This window comes from Leptodactylus fuscus, chromosome 3, assembly GCF_031893055.1.
Source record: "Leptodactylus fuscus isolate aLepFus1 chromosome 3, aLepFus1.hap2, whole genome shotgun sequence".
NCBI lineage: Eukaryota > Metazoa > Chordata > Amphibia > Anura > Leptodactylidae > Leptodactylus > Leptodactylus fuscus.
This window is the reverse complement of record NC_134267.1, coordinates 229497379-229514237: the sequence shown is the minus strand read 5'-3', so window position 1 is coordinate 229514237 and position 16859 is coordinate 229497379. Positions and strand designations below refer to the sequence as shown.

The window sequence follows — 16859 nt, the reverse complement described above, 5'->3', positions numbered from 1 at the left end:
AACTATTTTACTTTTACTCTGGGCCACTACATATTATACTCTGGAGTTTGAGGAGCACTTCACACCAAACCAGTTCAAGCCAAAATGATCTGGAGGGCCGAACCCTACACTTATTTGTCGAAATGTCGAAATAATCAGATGTTTCTAAAAAGCAGATAAAACTCTTTTTTTTTTGTAGACCCAGATCTTTGTTCTTGTGGAGAAAATATGTTCATGTCATCTGCAATGCCTACTTGGTCGGAAGTTATTGAATACTGGGCCTCAGAAGTCGAGCACTTTAATTATGGTGAAGGATCGAAGAACGGTAAACCTACTGGTCATTATACCCAGGTAAGAAAACATTATCAACTTCTGGGTTTTTTCTTGTTTTCCTCTGTTAAAAAGTGGTTTCTTTTAAGAAAGTCATCACCACTAACGTTCTGTGTCTGGTATGAGTGGGGGAAGACCATGCAAAGGAGGGTGCGTTAGCTGCAAAGTGAGCAGACCCTTTCCTCACATCAATATTAGAGATGGGCAAACTTACAAGTCAAGATGGGCGAACCCTAGAAGATTAGGAAATTTATATACTCTGAGGCCTCAGCATTGACCGAAGGCAGTGATGGCGAGCCTTTATGAGACCGAGTACCCAAACTGTAACAATAAACTCAATAAATTATCGCGGAGTGCCAACACGGCAATTTAACTTTAAAACTCTGTCAATCCACAATTGGGGACCCACAAATTACAGTCGTGTGAATGGGGCTTTACAGAGCTTGTACTGAAAGGTAAAGGTCTCTGCATTTGTTACTTTTGGACAATTAATGTTCACTACTTACATCGCATCAGATCTGTTTTATAGTGACCGTGCAATGTTATTACAGCCTGTACTAATATCATGTCTGCTATATAACAGATACTGTGTGATAAAAATAGTGAAGGGACGCCACACAGCACAATCTGCCCTGCAGTGGTCCTCATACACAGTACAATCTGCTCCACGGTGACCCCCACACAGTACAATCTGCCTCACAATGGCCCCCACAAAGTACAATTTGCTCCACAGTAGCCCCCACACAGTACAATCTGCACCACAGTGGCCCCGACACAGTACAATCTGCCCCGCAATAGCCCCCACAAAGGATTATACCTGTATACTCCACAGTAGCCCCCCTCCTCACATAGTATTAAATGCTCCGCAGTAGCCCCCCTCCCCAGACAGTACACACACAAATATACTTACCTGAAGAGTCCCCGGGCGTCCTCTCTCCTATTCCACTACGGGCGCTGATAACTTAAGTCATTATGCCCATACCGGTGCAGAGGTCACACTCTGCAGTCAGTGTTGGCCGTGCGTTTTCATTTGCACAAACAGCTGAAAGTAGCGATCGCTCACTAATGGGGAATCCTGTACTGGATTCCCCGTTAGTGAGCGATCGGGGCGACCGCACGCGTGCCGGCAGAGGGGGCTCTGTGTGCCCTCTCTGGCACACGTGCCATAGGTTCGCCATCACTGACTTAAGGAATGTGATGTCACAGAAGAGCACCAGACTTCGGCTCCGGCGCGCTTCTGTGATGTCATCCGCTCAGAGGAGGAAGATCCCGGTGGTTGGACTCCACAAGGAGGTCCAGAACAGGTAGTAGAAGGTGAGTATAAGTGTTTTTTTTTATTTTCGTCGCCCGTGGGCCTCCAGCTATTATACTGAGACTCCAGAGTATAATGAATTCCAAATTGTTCAGTTTTTAATAAATGGGTCGAACATGGCTCGGTACAAGTCTATTTACCCAACTCTATTCACAAGTTTTAATTTGTGAATATTTGTGAAGTTTACCTTCTAGTTTCACTTCGGACCAAACTATACACACACACTAAATTTACGGAGTACAATAATAGCAGTATTTGTTGGAGTTTGCCCACCAAATACTCTTGCCATGGGTTCACATCCGCATTTGGTAATCCGTTCAGGGAGTCCGCATAGGGACTTCTGAACGCATTGGCAAGCAGTGACCAGTGAAAGCACATGGACCCCATAGACTATAATGGGGTCCGTGTGCTTTCCACACAGTCTCCGCACGAGTCATGCAGACAGGAAAGTAGATCATGAAGTACTTTACACGGAACATGCCAATGTGTTCGGTATTCCGTTCGGGGAGGGGGGGGGGGGTACGCCTCAGGTTCCAGTCGATAAAACCCCGTGTGAACTTACCCTTACACTTACAAACATAGATCAAGGAGGGGCATACATTTGCCCGTGTATATACACACAGCTATAAATCACCTTGAAAGTGTGTCTGTTTGCTGTAGGAATCCAGAACTGGGCATGTGATTTTTGATGCAAGTCAGTATATACTTATGTGTGTATTTAGTTGTTCCATTTCTTTTTCTTTAGATCGTTTGGGGAGAAACAGACATGGTTGGATGTGCACTTGCAAAATGTGACAATACTGCATTTCCATACCATATGTATTGCCAGTATTGCCCAGCGTAAGTCATTTGGGAATTATTTCTCACACTCTAGATACATACATTGTGGGGTGAGTTTGTCAAGACGTCTGCTACAGGATTCTGATGTCAAAAAGTCACACATGTCTTTATGGTTTTGCGTGTTTTGGGGCTTATTTGTGCAAAAACTTTACTACATTTGATCAGTCCACTATTGACACGTGGGAGGTAAAGTGAGTCTGCTATCGAGCTGATCTAGACTGAATGCAACAAGATACAAAAGTTGCTGTAATTCTCACTCCAGCAGGGGGCGGAATAGAAAGTAGAGTATCATCTCAAGACAGAATATGCACCAATTTTTTCATGAAGATATTTGATAGATTTGGTGCAAATTACAGCAGCATAGACTTCTTAAAAATATACATTAAAAATTTCCCTTATAATCTCCTGATGGACACCTGACTATCATGACTACACCACACAGGAGAGAGGACAGGTCCTCTATATACTACACCACACAGGAGAGAGGACAGGTCCTCTATATACTACACCGCACAGGAGAGAGGACAGGTCCTCTATATACTACACCACACAGGAGAGAGGACAGGTCCTCTATATACTACACCACACAGGAGAGAGGACAGGTCCTCTATATACTACACCGCACAGGAGAGAGGACAGGTCCTCTATATACTACACCACACAGGAGAGAGGACAGGTCCTCTATATACTACACCACACAGGACAGATCCTCTATATACTACACCACACAGGAGAGAGGACAGATCCTATATATACTACACCACACAGGAGAGAGGACAGATCCTGTATATACTACACCACACAGGACAGATCCTCTATATACTACACCACACAGGAGAGAGGACAGATCCTGTATATACTACACCACACAGGACAGATCCTCTATATACTACACCACACAGGAGAGAGGACAGATCCTCTATATACTACACCACACAGGAGAGAGGACAGATCCTCTATATACTACACCACACAGGACAGATCCTCTATATACTACACCACACAGGACAGATCCTCTATATACTACACCACACAGGAGAGAGGACAGATCCTCTATATACTACACCACACAGGAGAGGACAGGTCCTCTATATACTACACCACACAGGAGAGAGGACAGATCCTCTATACACTACACAGAAGAGAGGACAGATCCTCTATACACTACACAGGAGAGAGGACAGATCCTTTATATACTACACCACACAGGAGAGAGGACAGGTCCTCTATATACTACACCACACAGGAGAGAGGACAGATCTTCTATATACTACACCACACAGGAGAGAGGACAGATCTTCTATATACTACACCACACAGGAGAGAGGACAGATCCTCTATATACTACACCACACAGGAGAGATCCTCTATATACTACACCACACAGGAGAGAGGACAGATCCTCTATATACTACACCACACAGGAGAGAGGACAGATCCTCTATATACTACACCACACAGGACAGATCCTCTATATACTACACCACACAGGAGAGAGGACAGTTCCTCTATATACTACACCACACAGGAGAGAGGACAGGTCCTCTATATACTACACCACACAGGAGAGAGGACAGATATTCTATATACTACACCACACAGGAGAGGACAGGTCCTCTATATACTACACCACACAGGACAGATCCTCTATATACTACACCACACAAGAGAGATCCTCTATATACTACACCACACAGGACAGGTCCTCTATATACTACACCACACAGGAGAGAGGAAAGATCCTCCATATACTACACCACACAGGAGAGAGGACAGATCCTCTATATACTACACCACACAGGAGAGAGGACAGATCCTCTATATACTACACCACACAGGAGAGAGGACAGGTCCTCTATATACTACACCACACAGGAGAGAGGACAGATCCTCTGTATACTACACCACACAGGAGAGGACAGGTCCTCTATATACTACACCACACCGGAGAGAGGACAGATCCTCTATATACTACACCACACAGGAGAGAGGACAGATCCTCTATATACTACACCACACAGGAGAGAGGACAGATCCTCTATATACTACACCACACAGCAGAGAGGACAGATCCTCTATATACTACACCACACAGGAGAGAGGACAGATCCTCTATATACTACACCACACAGGACAGATCCTCTATATACTACACCACACAGGAGAGAGGACAGTTCCTCTATATACTACACCACACAGGAGAGAGGACAGGTCCTCTATATACTACACCACACAGGAGAGAGGACAGATATTCTATATACTACACCACACAGGAGAGGACAGGTCCTCTATATACTACACCACACAGGACAGATCCTCTATATACTACACCACACAAGAGAGATCCTCTATATACTACACCACACAGGACAGGTCCTCTATATACTACACCACACAGGAGAGAGGAAAGATCCTCCATATACTACACCACACAGGAGAGAGGACAGATCCTCTATATACTACACCACACAGGAGAGAGGACAGATCCTCTATATACTACACCACACAGGAGAGAGGACAGGTCCTCTATATACTACACCACACAGGAGAGAGGACAGATCCTCTGTATACTACACCACACAGGAGAGGACAGGTCCTCTATATACTACACCACACCGGAGAGAGGACAGATCCTCTATATACTACACCACACAGGAGAGAGGACAGATCCTCTATATACTACACCACACAGGAGAGAGGACAGATCCTCTATATACTACACCACACAGGAGAGAGGACAGATCCTCTATATACTACACCACACAGGAGAGAGGACAGATCCTCTATATACTACACCACACAGGACAGGTCCTCTATATACTACACCACACAGGAGAGAGGACAGGTCCTCTATATACTACACCACACAGGAGAGATCCTCTATATACTACACCACACAGGACAGATCCTCTATATACTACACCACACAGGACAGGTCCTCTATATACTACACCACACAGGAGAGAGGACAGATCTTCTATATACTACACCACACAGGAGAGAGGACAGATCCTCTATATACTACACCACACAGGAGAGAGGGCAGATCCTCTATATACTACACCACACAGGACAGGTCCTCTATATACTACATCACACAGGAGAGAGGACAGATCCTCTATATACTACACCACACAGGAGAGAGGACAGATCCTCTATATACTACACCACACAGGAGGGAGGACAGATTCTCTATATACTACACCACACAGGAGAGAGGGCAGATCCTCTATATACTACACCACACAGGAGAGAGGACAGATCCTCTATATACTACACCATACAGGAGAGAGGACAGATCCTCTATATACTACACCACACAGGAGAGAGGACAGATCCTCTATATACTACACCACACAGGAGATCGGACAGATCCTCTATATACTACACCACACAGAAGAGAGGACAGGTCCTATATATACTACACCACACAGAACAGATCCTCTATATACTACACCACACAGGAGAGAGGACAGGTCCTCTATATACTACACCACACAGGAGAGAGGACAGGTCCTCTATATACTACACCACACAGGACAGGTCCTCTATATACTACACCACACAGGAGAGAGGACAGGTCCTCTATATACTACACCACACAGGAGAGAGGACAGATCCTCTATATACTACACCACACAGGACAGGTCCTCTATATACTACACCACACAGGACAGGTCCTCTATATACTACACCACACAGGACAGATCCTCTATATACTACACCACACAGGAGAGAGGACAGGTCCTCTATATACTGCACCACACAGGAGAGAGGACAGGTCCTCTATATACTACACCACACAGGAGAGAGGACAGGTCCTCTATATACTACACCACACAGGAGCGATCCTCTATATACTACACCACACAGGAGAGGACAGGTCCTCTATATACTACACCACACAGGAGAGAGGACAGATCCTCTATATACTACACCACACAGGAGGGAGGACAGGTCCTCTATATACTACACCACACAGCAGAGAGGACAAGTCCTCTATATACTACACCACACAGGACAGGTCCTCTATATACTACACCACACAGGACAGATCCTCTATATACTACACCACACAGGAGAGATCCTCTATATACTACACCACACAGGACAGGTCCTCTATATACTACACCACACAGGAGAGAGGACAGGTCCTCTATATACTACACCACACAGCAGCGAGGACAAGTCCTCTATATACTACACCACACAGGACAGGTCCTCTATATACTACACCACACAGGACAGATCCTCTATATACTACACCACACAGGAGAGATCCTCTATATACTACAACACACAGGACAGGTCATCTATATACTACACCACACAGGACAGATCCTCCATAAACTACACCACATAGGAGAGAGGACAGATCCTCTATATACTACAACACACAGGAGAGAGGACAGGTCCTCTATATACTACACCACACAGGAGAGAGGACAGATCCTCTATATACTACACCACACAGGAGAGGACAGGTCCTCTATATACTACACCACACAGGAGAGACGACAGATCCTCTATATACTACACCACACAGGAGAGAGGACAGGTCCTCCATATACTACACCACACAGGAGAGAGGACAGGTCCTCTATATACTACACCACACAGGAGAGAGGACAGATCCTCTATATACTACACCACACAGGAGAGAGAACAGATCCTCTATATACTACACCACACAGGACAGGTCCTCTATATACTACACCACACAGGAGAGAGAGGACAGGTCCTCTATATACTACACCACACAGGACAGATCCTCTATATACTACACCACACAGGACAGATCCTCTATATACTACACCACACAGGACAGATCCTCTATATACTACACCACACAGGACAGATCCTCTATATACTACACCACACAGGAGAGAGGACAGATCCTCTATATACTACACCACACAGGAGAGAGGACAGATCCTCTATATACTACACCACACAGGAGAGAGGACAGATCCTCTATATACTACACCACACAGGACAGGTCCTCTATATACTACACCACACAGGAGAGAGGACAGATCCTCTACATACTACACCACACAGGACAGGTCCTCTATATACTACACCACACAGGAGAGATCCTCTATATACTACACCACACAGGACAGATCCTCTATATACTACACCACACAGGACAGGTCCTCTATATACTACACCACACAGGAGAGAGGACAGATCCTCTATATACTACAACACACAGGAGAGAGGAACGATCCTCTATATACTACACCACACAGGAGAGAGGTCAGATCCTCTATATACTACACCACACAGGACAGGTCCTCTATATACTACACCACACAGTAGAGAGGACAGATCCTCTATATAAAACACCACACAGGAGAGAGGACAGATCCTCTATATACTACACCACACAGGAGAGAGGACAGATCCTCTATATACTACACCACACAGGAGAGAGGACAGGTCCTCTATATACTACACCGCACAGGAGAGAGGACAGGTCCTCTATATACTACACCACACAGGAGAGAGGACAGATCTTCTATATACTACACCACACAGGAGAGAGGACAGATCCTCTATATACTACACCACACAGGAGAGAGGTCAGATCCTCTATATACTACACCACACAGGAGAGAGGACAGGTCCTCTATATACTACACCACACAGGAGAGAGGACAGATCCTCTATATACTACACCACACAGGAGAGAGGACAGGTACTCTATATACTACACCACACAGGACAGATCCTCTATATACTACACCACACAGGAGAGAGGAGAGATCCTCTATATACTACACCACACAGGACAGGTCCTCTATATACTACACCACACAGGACACAGGACAGATCCTCTATTTACTACACCACACAGGACAGGTCCTCTATATACTACACCACACAGGAGAGAGGACAGATCCTCTATATACTACACCACACAGGAGAGAGGACAGATCCTCTATATACTACACCACACAGGAGAGAGGACAGATCCTCTATATACTACACCACACAGGACAGGTCCTCTATATACTACACCACACAGTAGAGAGGACAGATCCTCTATATAAAACACCACACAGGAGAGAGGACAGATCCTCTATATACTACACCACACAGGAGAGAGGACAGATCCTCTATATACTACACCACACAGGAGAGAGGACAGATCCTCTATATACTACACCACACAGGACAGATCCTCTATATACTACACCACACAGGACAGGTCCTCTATATACTACACCACACAGGAGAGAGGACAGATCCTCTATATACTACACCACACAGGAGAGAGGACAGATCCTCTATATACTACACCACACAGGACAGGTCCTCTATATACTACACCACAGAGGAGAGAGGACAGATCCTCTATATACTACACCACACAGGAGAGAGGACAGATCCTCTATATACTACACCACACAGGACAGGTCCTCTATATACTACACCACACAGTAGAGAGGACAGATCCTCTATATACTACACCACACAGGAGAGAGGACAGATCCTCTATATAAAACACCACACAGGAGAGAGGACAGATCCTCTATATACTACACCACACAGGAGAGAGGACAGATCCTCTATATACTACACCACACAGGAGAGAGGACAGGTCCTCTATATACTACACCGCACAGGAGAGAGGACAGGTCCTCTATATACTACACCACACAGGAGAGAGGACAGATCTTCTATATACTACACCACACAGGAGAGAGGACAGATCCTCTATATACTACACCACACAGGAGAGAGGTCAGATCCTCTATATACTACACCACACAGGAGAGAGGACAGGTCCTCTATATACTACACCACACAGGAGAGAGGACAGATCCTCTATATACTACACCACACAGGAGAGAGGACAGGTCCTCTATATACTACACCACATAGGACAGATCCTCTATATACTACACCACACAGGAGAGAGGAGAGATCCTCTATATACTACACCACACAGGACAGGTCCTCTATATACTACACCACACAGGACACAGGACAGATCCTCTATTTACTACACCACACAGGACAGGTCCTCTATATACTACACCACACAGGAGAGAGGACAGATCCTCTATATACTACACCACACAGGAGAGAGGACAGATCCTCTATATACTACACCACACAGGAGAGAGGACAGATCCTCTATATAAAACACCACACAGGAGAGAGGACAGATCCTCTATATACTACACCACACAGGAGAGAGGACAGATCCTCTATATACTACACCACACAGGAGAGAGGACAGATCCTCTATATACTACACCACACAGGACAGATCCTCTATATACTACACCACACAGGACAGGTCCTCTATATACTACACCACACAGGAGAGAGGACAGATCCTTTATATACTACACCACACAGGAGAGAGGACAGATCCTCTATATACTACACCACACAGGAGAGAGGACAGATCCTCTCTATACTACACCACACAGGACAGGTTCTCTATATACTACACCACACAGTAGAGAGGACAGATCCTCTATATAAAACACCACACAGGAGAGAGGACAGATCCTCTATATACTACACCACACAGGAGAGAGGACAGATCCTCTATATACTACACCACACAGGAGAGAGGACAGATCTTCTATATACTACACCACACAGGAGAGAGGACAGATCCTCTATATACTACACCACACAGGAGAGAGGACAGATCCTTTATATACTACACCACACAGGAGAGAGGACAGATCCTCTATATACTACACCACACAGGAGAGAGGACAGATCCTCTATATACTACACCACACAGGACAGGTCCTCTATATACTACACCACACAGGACAGGTCCTCTATATAAAACACCACACAGGAGAGAGGACAGATCCTCTATATACTACAACACACAGGAGAGAGGACAGATCCTCTATATACTACACCACACAGGAGAGAGGACAGATCCTCTATATACTACACCACACAGGACAGATCCTCTATATACTACACCACACAGGAGAGAGGACAGATCCTCTCTATACTACACCACACAGGAGAGAGGACAGATCCTTTATATACTACACCACACAGGAGAGAGGACAGATCCTCTATATACTACACCACACAGGAGAGACAGAACCTCTATATACTACACCACACAGGACAGATCCTCTATATACTACACCACACAGGAGAGAGGACAAATCCTCTATATACTACAGCACACAGGAGAGATCCTCTATATACTACACCATACAGGAGAGAGGACAGATCCTCTATATACTACACCACAGAGGAGAGAGGACAGATCCTCTATATACTACACCACACAGGAGAGGACAGATCCTCTATATACTACACCACACAGGAGAGAGGACAGGTCCTCTATATACTACACCACACAGGAGAGAGGACAGATCCTCTATATACTACACCACATAGGAGAGAGGACAGATCCTCTATATACTACACCACACAGGACAGATCCTCTATATACTACACCACACAGGAGAGAGGACAGATCCTCTATATACTACAGCACACAGGAGAGATCCTCTACATACTACACCATACAGGAGAGAGGACAGATCCTCTATATACTACACCACACAGGAGAGAGGACAGGTCCTCTATATACTACACCACACAGGAGAGAGGACAGATCCTCTATATACTACACCACACAGGACAGGTCCTCTATATACTACACCACACGGTAGAGAGGACAGATCCTCTATATAAAACACCACACAGGAGAGAGGACAGATCCTCTATATACTACACCACACAGGAGAGAGGACAGATCCTCTATATACTACACCACACAGGAGAGAGGACAGGTCCTCTATATACTACACCACACAGGAGAGAGGACAGATCCTCTATATACTACACCACACAGGAGAGATCCTCTATATACTACACCACACAGGACAGGTCCTCTATATAAAACACCACACAGGAGAGAGGACAGATCCTCTATATACTACACCACACAGGAGAGAGGACAGATCCTCTATATACTACACCACACAGGAGAGAGGACAGATCCTCTATATACTACACCACACAGGACAGATCCTCTATATACTACACCACACAGGAGAGAGGACAGATCCTCTATATACTACACCACACAGGAGAGAGGACAGATCCTTTATATACTACACCACACAGGAGAGAGGACAGATCCTCTATATACTACACCACACAGGAGAGACAGAACCTCTATATACTACACCACACAGGACAGATCCTCTATATACTACACCACACAGGAGAGAGGACAAATCCTCTATATACTACAGCACACAGGAGAGATCCTCTATATACTACACCATACAGGAGAGAGGACAGATCCTCTATATACTACACCACAGAGGAGAGAGGACAGATCCTCTATATACTACACCACACAGGAGAGGACAGATTCTCTATATACTACACCACACAGGAGAGAGGACAGGTCCTCTATATACTACACCACACAGGAGAGAGGACAGATCCTCTATATACTACACCACATAGGAGAGAGGACAGATCCTCTATATACTACACCACACAGGACAGATCCTCTATATACTACACCACACAGGAGAGAGGACAGATCCTCTATATACTACAGCACACAGGAGAGATCCTCTACATACTACACCATACAGGAGAGAGGACAGATCCTCTATATACTACACCACACAGGAGAGAGGACAGGTCCTCTATATACTACACCACACAGGAGAGAGGACAGATCCTCTATATACTACACCACACAGGACAGGTCCTCTATATACTACACCACACGGTAGAGAGGACAGATCCTCTATATAAAACACCACACAGGAGAGAGGACAGATCCTCTATATACTACACCACACAGGAGAGAGGACAGATCCTCTATATACTACACCACACAGGAGAGAGGACAGGTCCTCTATATACTACACCACACAGGAGAGAGGACAGATCCTCTATATACTACACCACACAGGAGAGATCCTCTATATACTACACCACACAGGACAGGTCCTCTATATAAAACACCACACAGGAGAGAGGACAGATCCTCTATATACTACACCACACAGGAGAGAGGACAGATCCTCTATATACTACACCACACAGGAGAGAGGACAGATCCTCTATATACTACGCCACACAGGACAGATCCTCTATATACTACACCACACAGGAGAGAGGACAGATCCTCTATATACTACACCACACAGGAGAGAGGACAGATCCTTTATATACTACACCACACAGGAGAGAGGACAGATCCTCTATATACTACACCACACAGGAGAGACAGAACCTCTATATACTACACCACACAGGACAGATCCTCTATATACTACACCACACAGGAGAGAGGACAGATCCTCTATATACTACAGCACACAGGAGAGATCCTCTATATACTACACCATACAGGAGAGAGGACAGATCCTCTATATACTACACCACAGAGGAGAGAGGACAGATCCTCTATATACTACACCACACAGGAGAGGACAGATCCTCTATATACTACACCACACAGGAGAGAGGACAGGTCCTCTATATACTACACCACACAGGAGAGAGGACAGATCCTCTATATACTACACCACATAGGAGAGAGGACAGATCCTCTATATACTACACCACACAGGACAGATCCTCTATATACTACACCACACAGGAGAGAGGACAGATCCTCTATATACTACAGCACACAGGAGAGATCCTCTATATACTACACCATACAGGAGAGAGGACAGATCCTCTATATACTACACCACACAGGAGAGAGGACAGGTCCTCTATATACTACACCACACAGGAGAGAGGACAGATCCTCTATATACTACACCACACAGGACAGGTCCTCTATATACTACACCACACAGTAGAGAGGACAGATCCTCTATATAAAACACCACACAGGAGAGAGGACAGATCCTCTATATACTACACCACACAGGAGAGAGGACAGATCCTCTATATACTACACCACACAGGAAAGAGGACAGATCCTCTATATACTACACCACACAGGACAGATCCTCTATATACTACACCACACAGGACAGGTCCTCTATATACTACACCACACAGGAGAGAGGACAGATCCTCTATATACTACACCACACAGGAGAGAGGACAGATCCTCTATATACTACACCACACAGGACAGGTCCTCTATATACTACACCACACAGGAGAGAGGACAGATCCTCTATATACTACACCACACAGGAGAGAGGACAGATCCTCTATATACTACACCACACAGGACAGGTCCTCTATATACTACACCACACAGTAGAGAGGACAGATCCTCTATATAAAACACCACACAGGAGAGAGGACAGGTCCTCTATATACTACACCGCACAGGAGAGAGGACAGATCCTCTATATACTACACCACACAGGAGAGAGGACAGGTCCTCTATATACTACACCGCACAGGAGAGAGGACAGGTCCTCTATATACTACACCACACAGGAGAGAGGACAGATCTTCTATATACTACACCACACAGGAGAGAGGACAGATCCTCTATATACTACACCACACAGGAGAGAGGTCAGATCCTCTATATACTACACCACACAGGAGAGAGGACAGGTCCTCTATATACTACACCACACAGGAGAGAGGACAGATCCTCTATATACTACACCACACAGGAGAGAGGACAGGTCCTCTATATACTACACCACACAGGACAGATCCTCTATATACTACACCACACAGGAGAGAGGAGAGATCCTCTATATACTACACCACACAGGACAGGTCCTCTATACACTACACCACACAGGACACAGGACAGATCCTCTATTTACTACACCACACAGGACAGGTCCTCTATATACTACACCACACAGGAGAGAGGACAGATCCTCTATATACTACACCACACAGGAGAGAGGACAGATCCTCTATATACTACACCACACAGGAGAGAGGACAGATCCTCTATATAAAACACCACACAGGAGAGAGGACAGATCCTCTATATACTACACCACACAGGAGAGAGGACAGATCCTCTATATACTACACCACACAGGAGAGAGGACAGATCCTCTATATACTACACCACACAGGACAGATCCTCTATACACTACACCACACAGGACAGGTCCTCTATATACTACACCACACAGGACAGATCCTCTATATACTACACCACACAGGACAGATCCTCTATATACTACACCACACAGGACAGATCCTCTATATACTACACCACACAGGACAGATCCTCTATATACTACACCACACAGGAGAGAGGACAGATCCTCTATATACTACACCACACAGGAGAGAGGACAGATCCTCTATATACTACACCACACAGGAGAGAGGACAGATCCTCTATATACTACACCACACAGGACAGGTCCTCTATATACTACACCACACAGGAGAGAGGACAGATCCTCTACATACTACACCACACAGGACAGGTCCTCTATATACTACACCACACAGGAGAGATCCTCTATATACTACACCACACAGGACAGATCCTCTATATACTACACCACACAGGACAGGTCCTCTATATACTACACCACACAGGAGAGAGGACAGATCCTCTATATACTACACCACACAGGAGAGAGGAACGATCCTCTATATACTACACCACACAGGAGAGAGGTCAGATCCTCTATATACTACACCACACAGGACAGGTCCTCTATATACTACACCACACAGTAGAGAGGACAGATCCTCTATATAAAACACCACACAGGAGAGAGGACAGATCCTCTATATACTACACCACACAGGAGAGAGGACAGATCCTCTATATACTACACCACACAGGAGAGAGGACAGGTCCTCTATATACTACACCGCACAGGAGAGAGGACAGGTCCTCTATATACTACACCACACAGGAGAGAGGACAGATCTTCTATATACTACACCACACAGGAGAGAGGACAGATCCTCTATATACTACACCACACAGGAGAGAGGTCAGATCCTCTATATACTACACCACACAGGAGAGAGGACAGGTCCTCTATATACTACACCACACAGGAGAGAGGACAGATCCTCTATATACTACACCACACAGGAGAGAGGACAGGTACTCTATATACTACACCACACAGGACAGATCCTCTATATACTACACCACACAGGAGAGAGGAGAGATCCTCTATATACTACACCACACAGGACAGGTCCTCTATATACTACACCACACAGGACACAGGACAGATCCTCTATTTACTACACCACACAGGACAGGTCCTCTATATACTACACCACACAGGAGAGAGGACAGATCCTCTATATACTACACCACACAGGAGAGAGGACAGATCCTCTATATACTACACCACACAGGAGAGAGGACAGATCCTCTATATACTACACCACACAGGACAGGTCCTCTATATACTACACCACACAGTAGAGAGGACAGATCCTCTATATAAAACACCACACAGGAGAGAGGACAGATCCTCTATATACTACACCACACAGGAGAGAGGACAGATCCTCTATATACTACACCACACAGGAGAGAGGACAGATCCTCTATATACTACACCACACAGGACAGATCCTCTATATACTACACCACACAGGACAGGTCCTCTATATACTACACCACACAGGAGAGAGGACAGATCCTCTATATACTACACCACACAGGAGAGAGGACAGATCCTCTATATACTACACCACACAGGACAGGTCCTCTATATACTACACCACAGAGGAGAGAGGACAGATCCTCTATATACTACACCACACAGGAGAGAGGACAGATCCTCTATATACTACACCACACAGGACAGGTCCTCTATATACTACACCACACAGTAGAGAGGACAGATCCTCTATATACTACACCACACAGGAGAGAGGACAGATCCTCTATATAAAACACCACACAGGAGAGAGGACAGATCCTCTATATACTACACCACACAGGAGAGAGGACAGATCCTCTATATACTACACCACACAGGAGAGAGGACAGGTCCTCTATATACTACACCGCACAGGAGAGAGGACAGGTCCTCTATATACTACACCACACAGGAGAGAGGACAGATCTTCTATATACTACACCACACAGGAGAGAGGACAGATCCTCTATATACTACACCACACAGGAGAGAGGTCAGATCCTCTATATACTACACCACACAGGAGAGAGGACAGGTCCTCTATATACTACACCACACAGGAGAGAGGACAGATCCTCTATATACTACACCACACAGGAGAGAGGACAGGTCCTCTATATACTACACCACATAGGACAGATCCTCTATATACTACACCACACAGGAGAGAGGAGAGATCCTCTATATACTACACCACACAGGACAGGTCCTCTATATACTACACCACACAGGACACAGGACAGATCCTCTATTTACTACACCACACAGGACAGGTCCTCTAT

General features: G+C 45.5%; 1 protein-coding gene across 1 annotated transcript in view; it reads left to right on the top strand.

The window, feature by feature from the left end:
- The window catches only part of LOC142198593 (uncharacterized), a 138948-nt gene that overhangs the window by 101745 nt on the left and 20344 nt on the right, over nt 1–16859 (top strand). The window contains exon 9 of the mRNA XM_075269620.1: nt 7161–7782. Within this exon, the coding sequence (XP_075125721.1) occupies nt 7161–7782 (622 nt within the window). The remainder of the gene's footprint in view (nt 1–7160; nt 7783–16859) is intronic.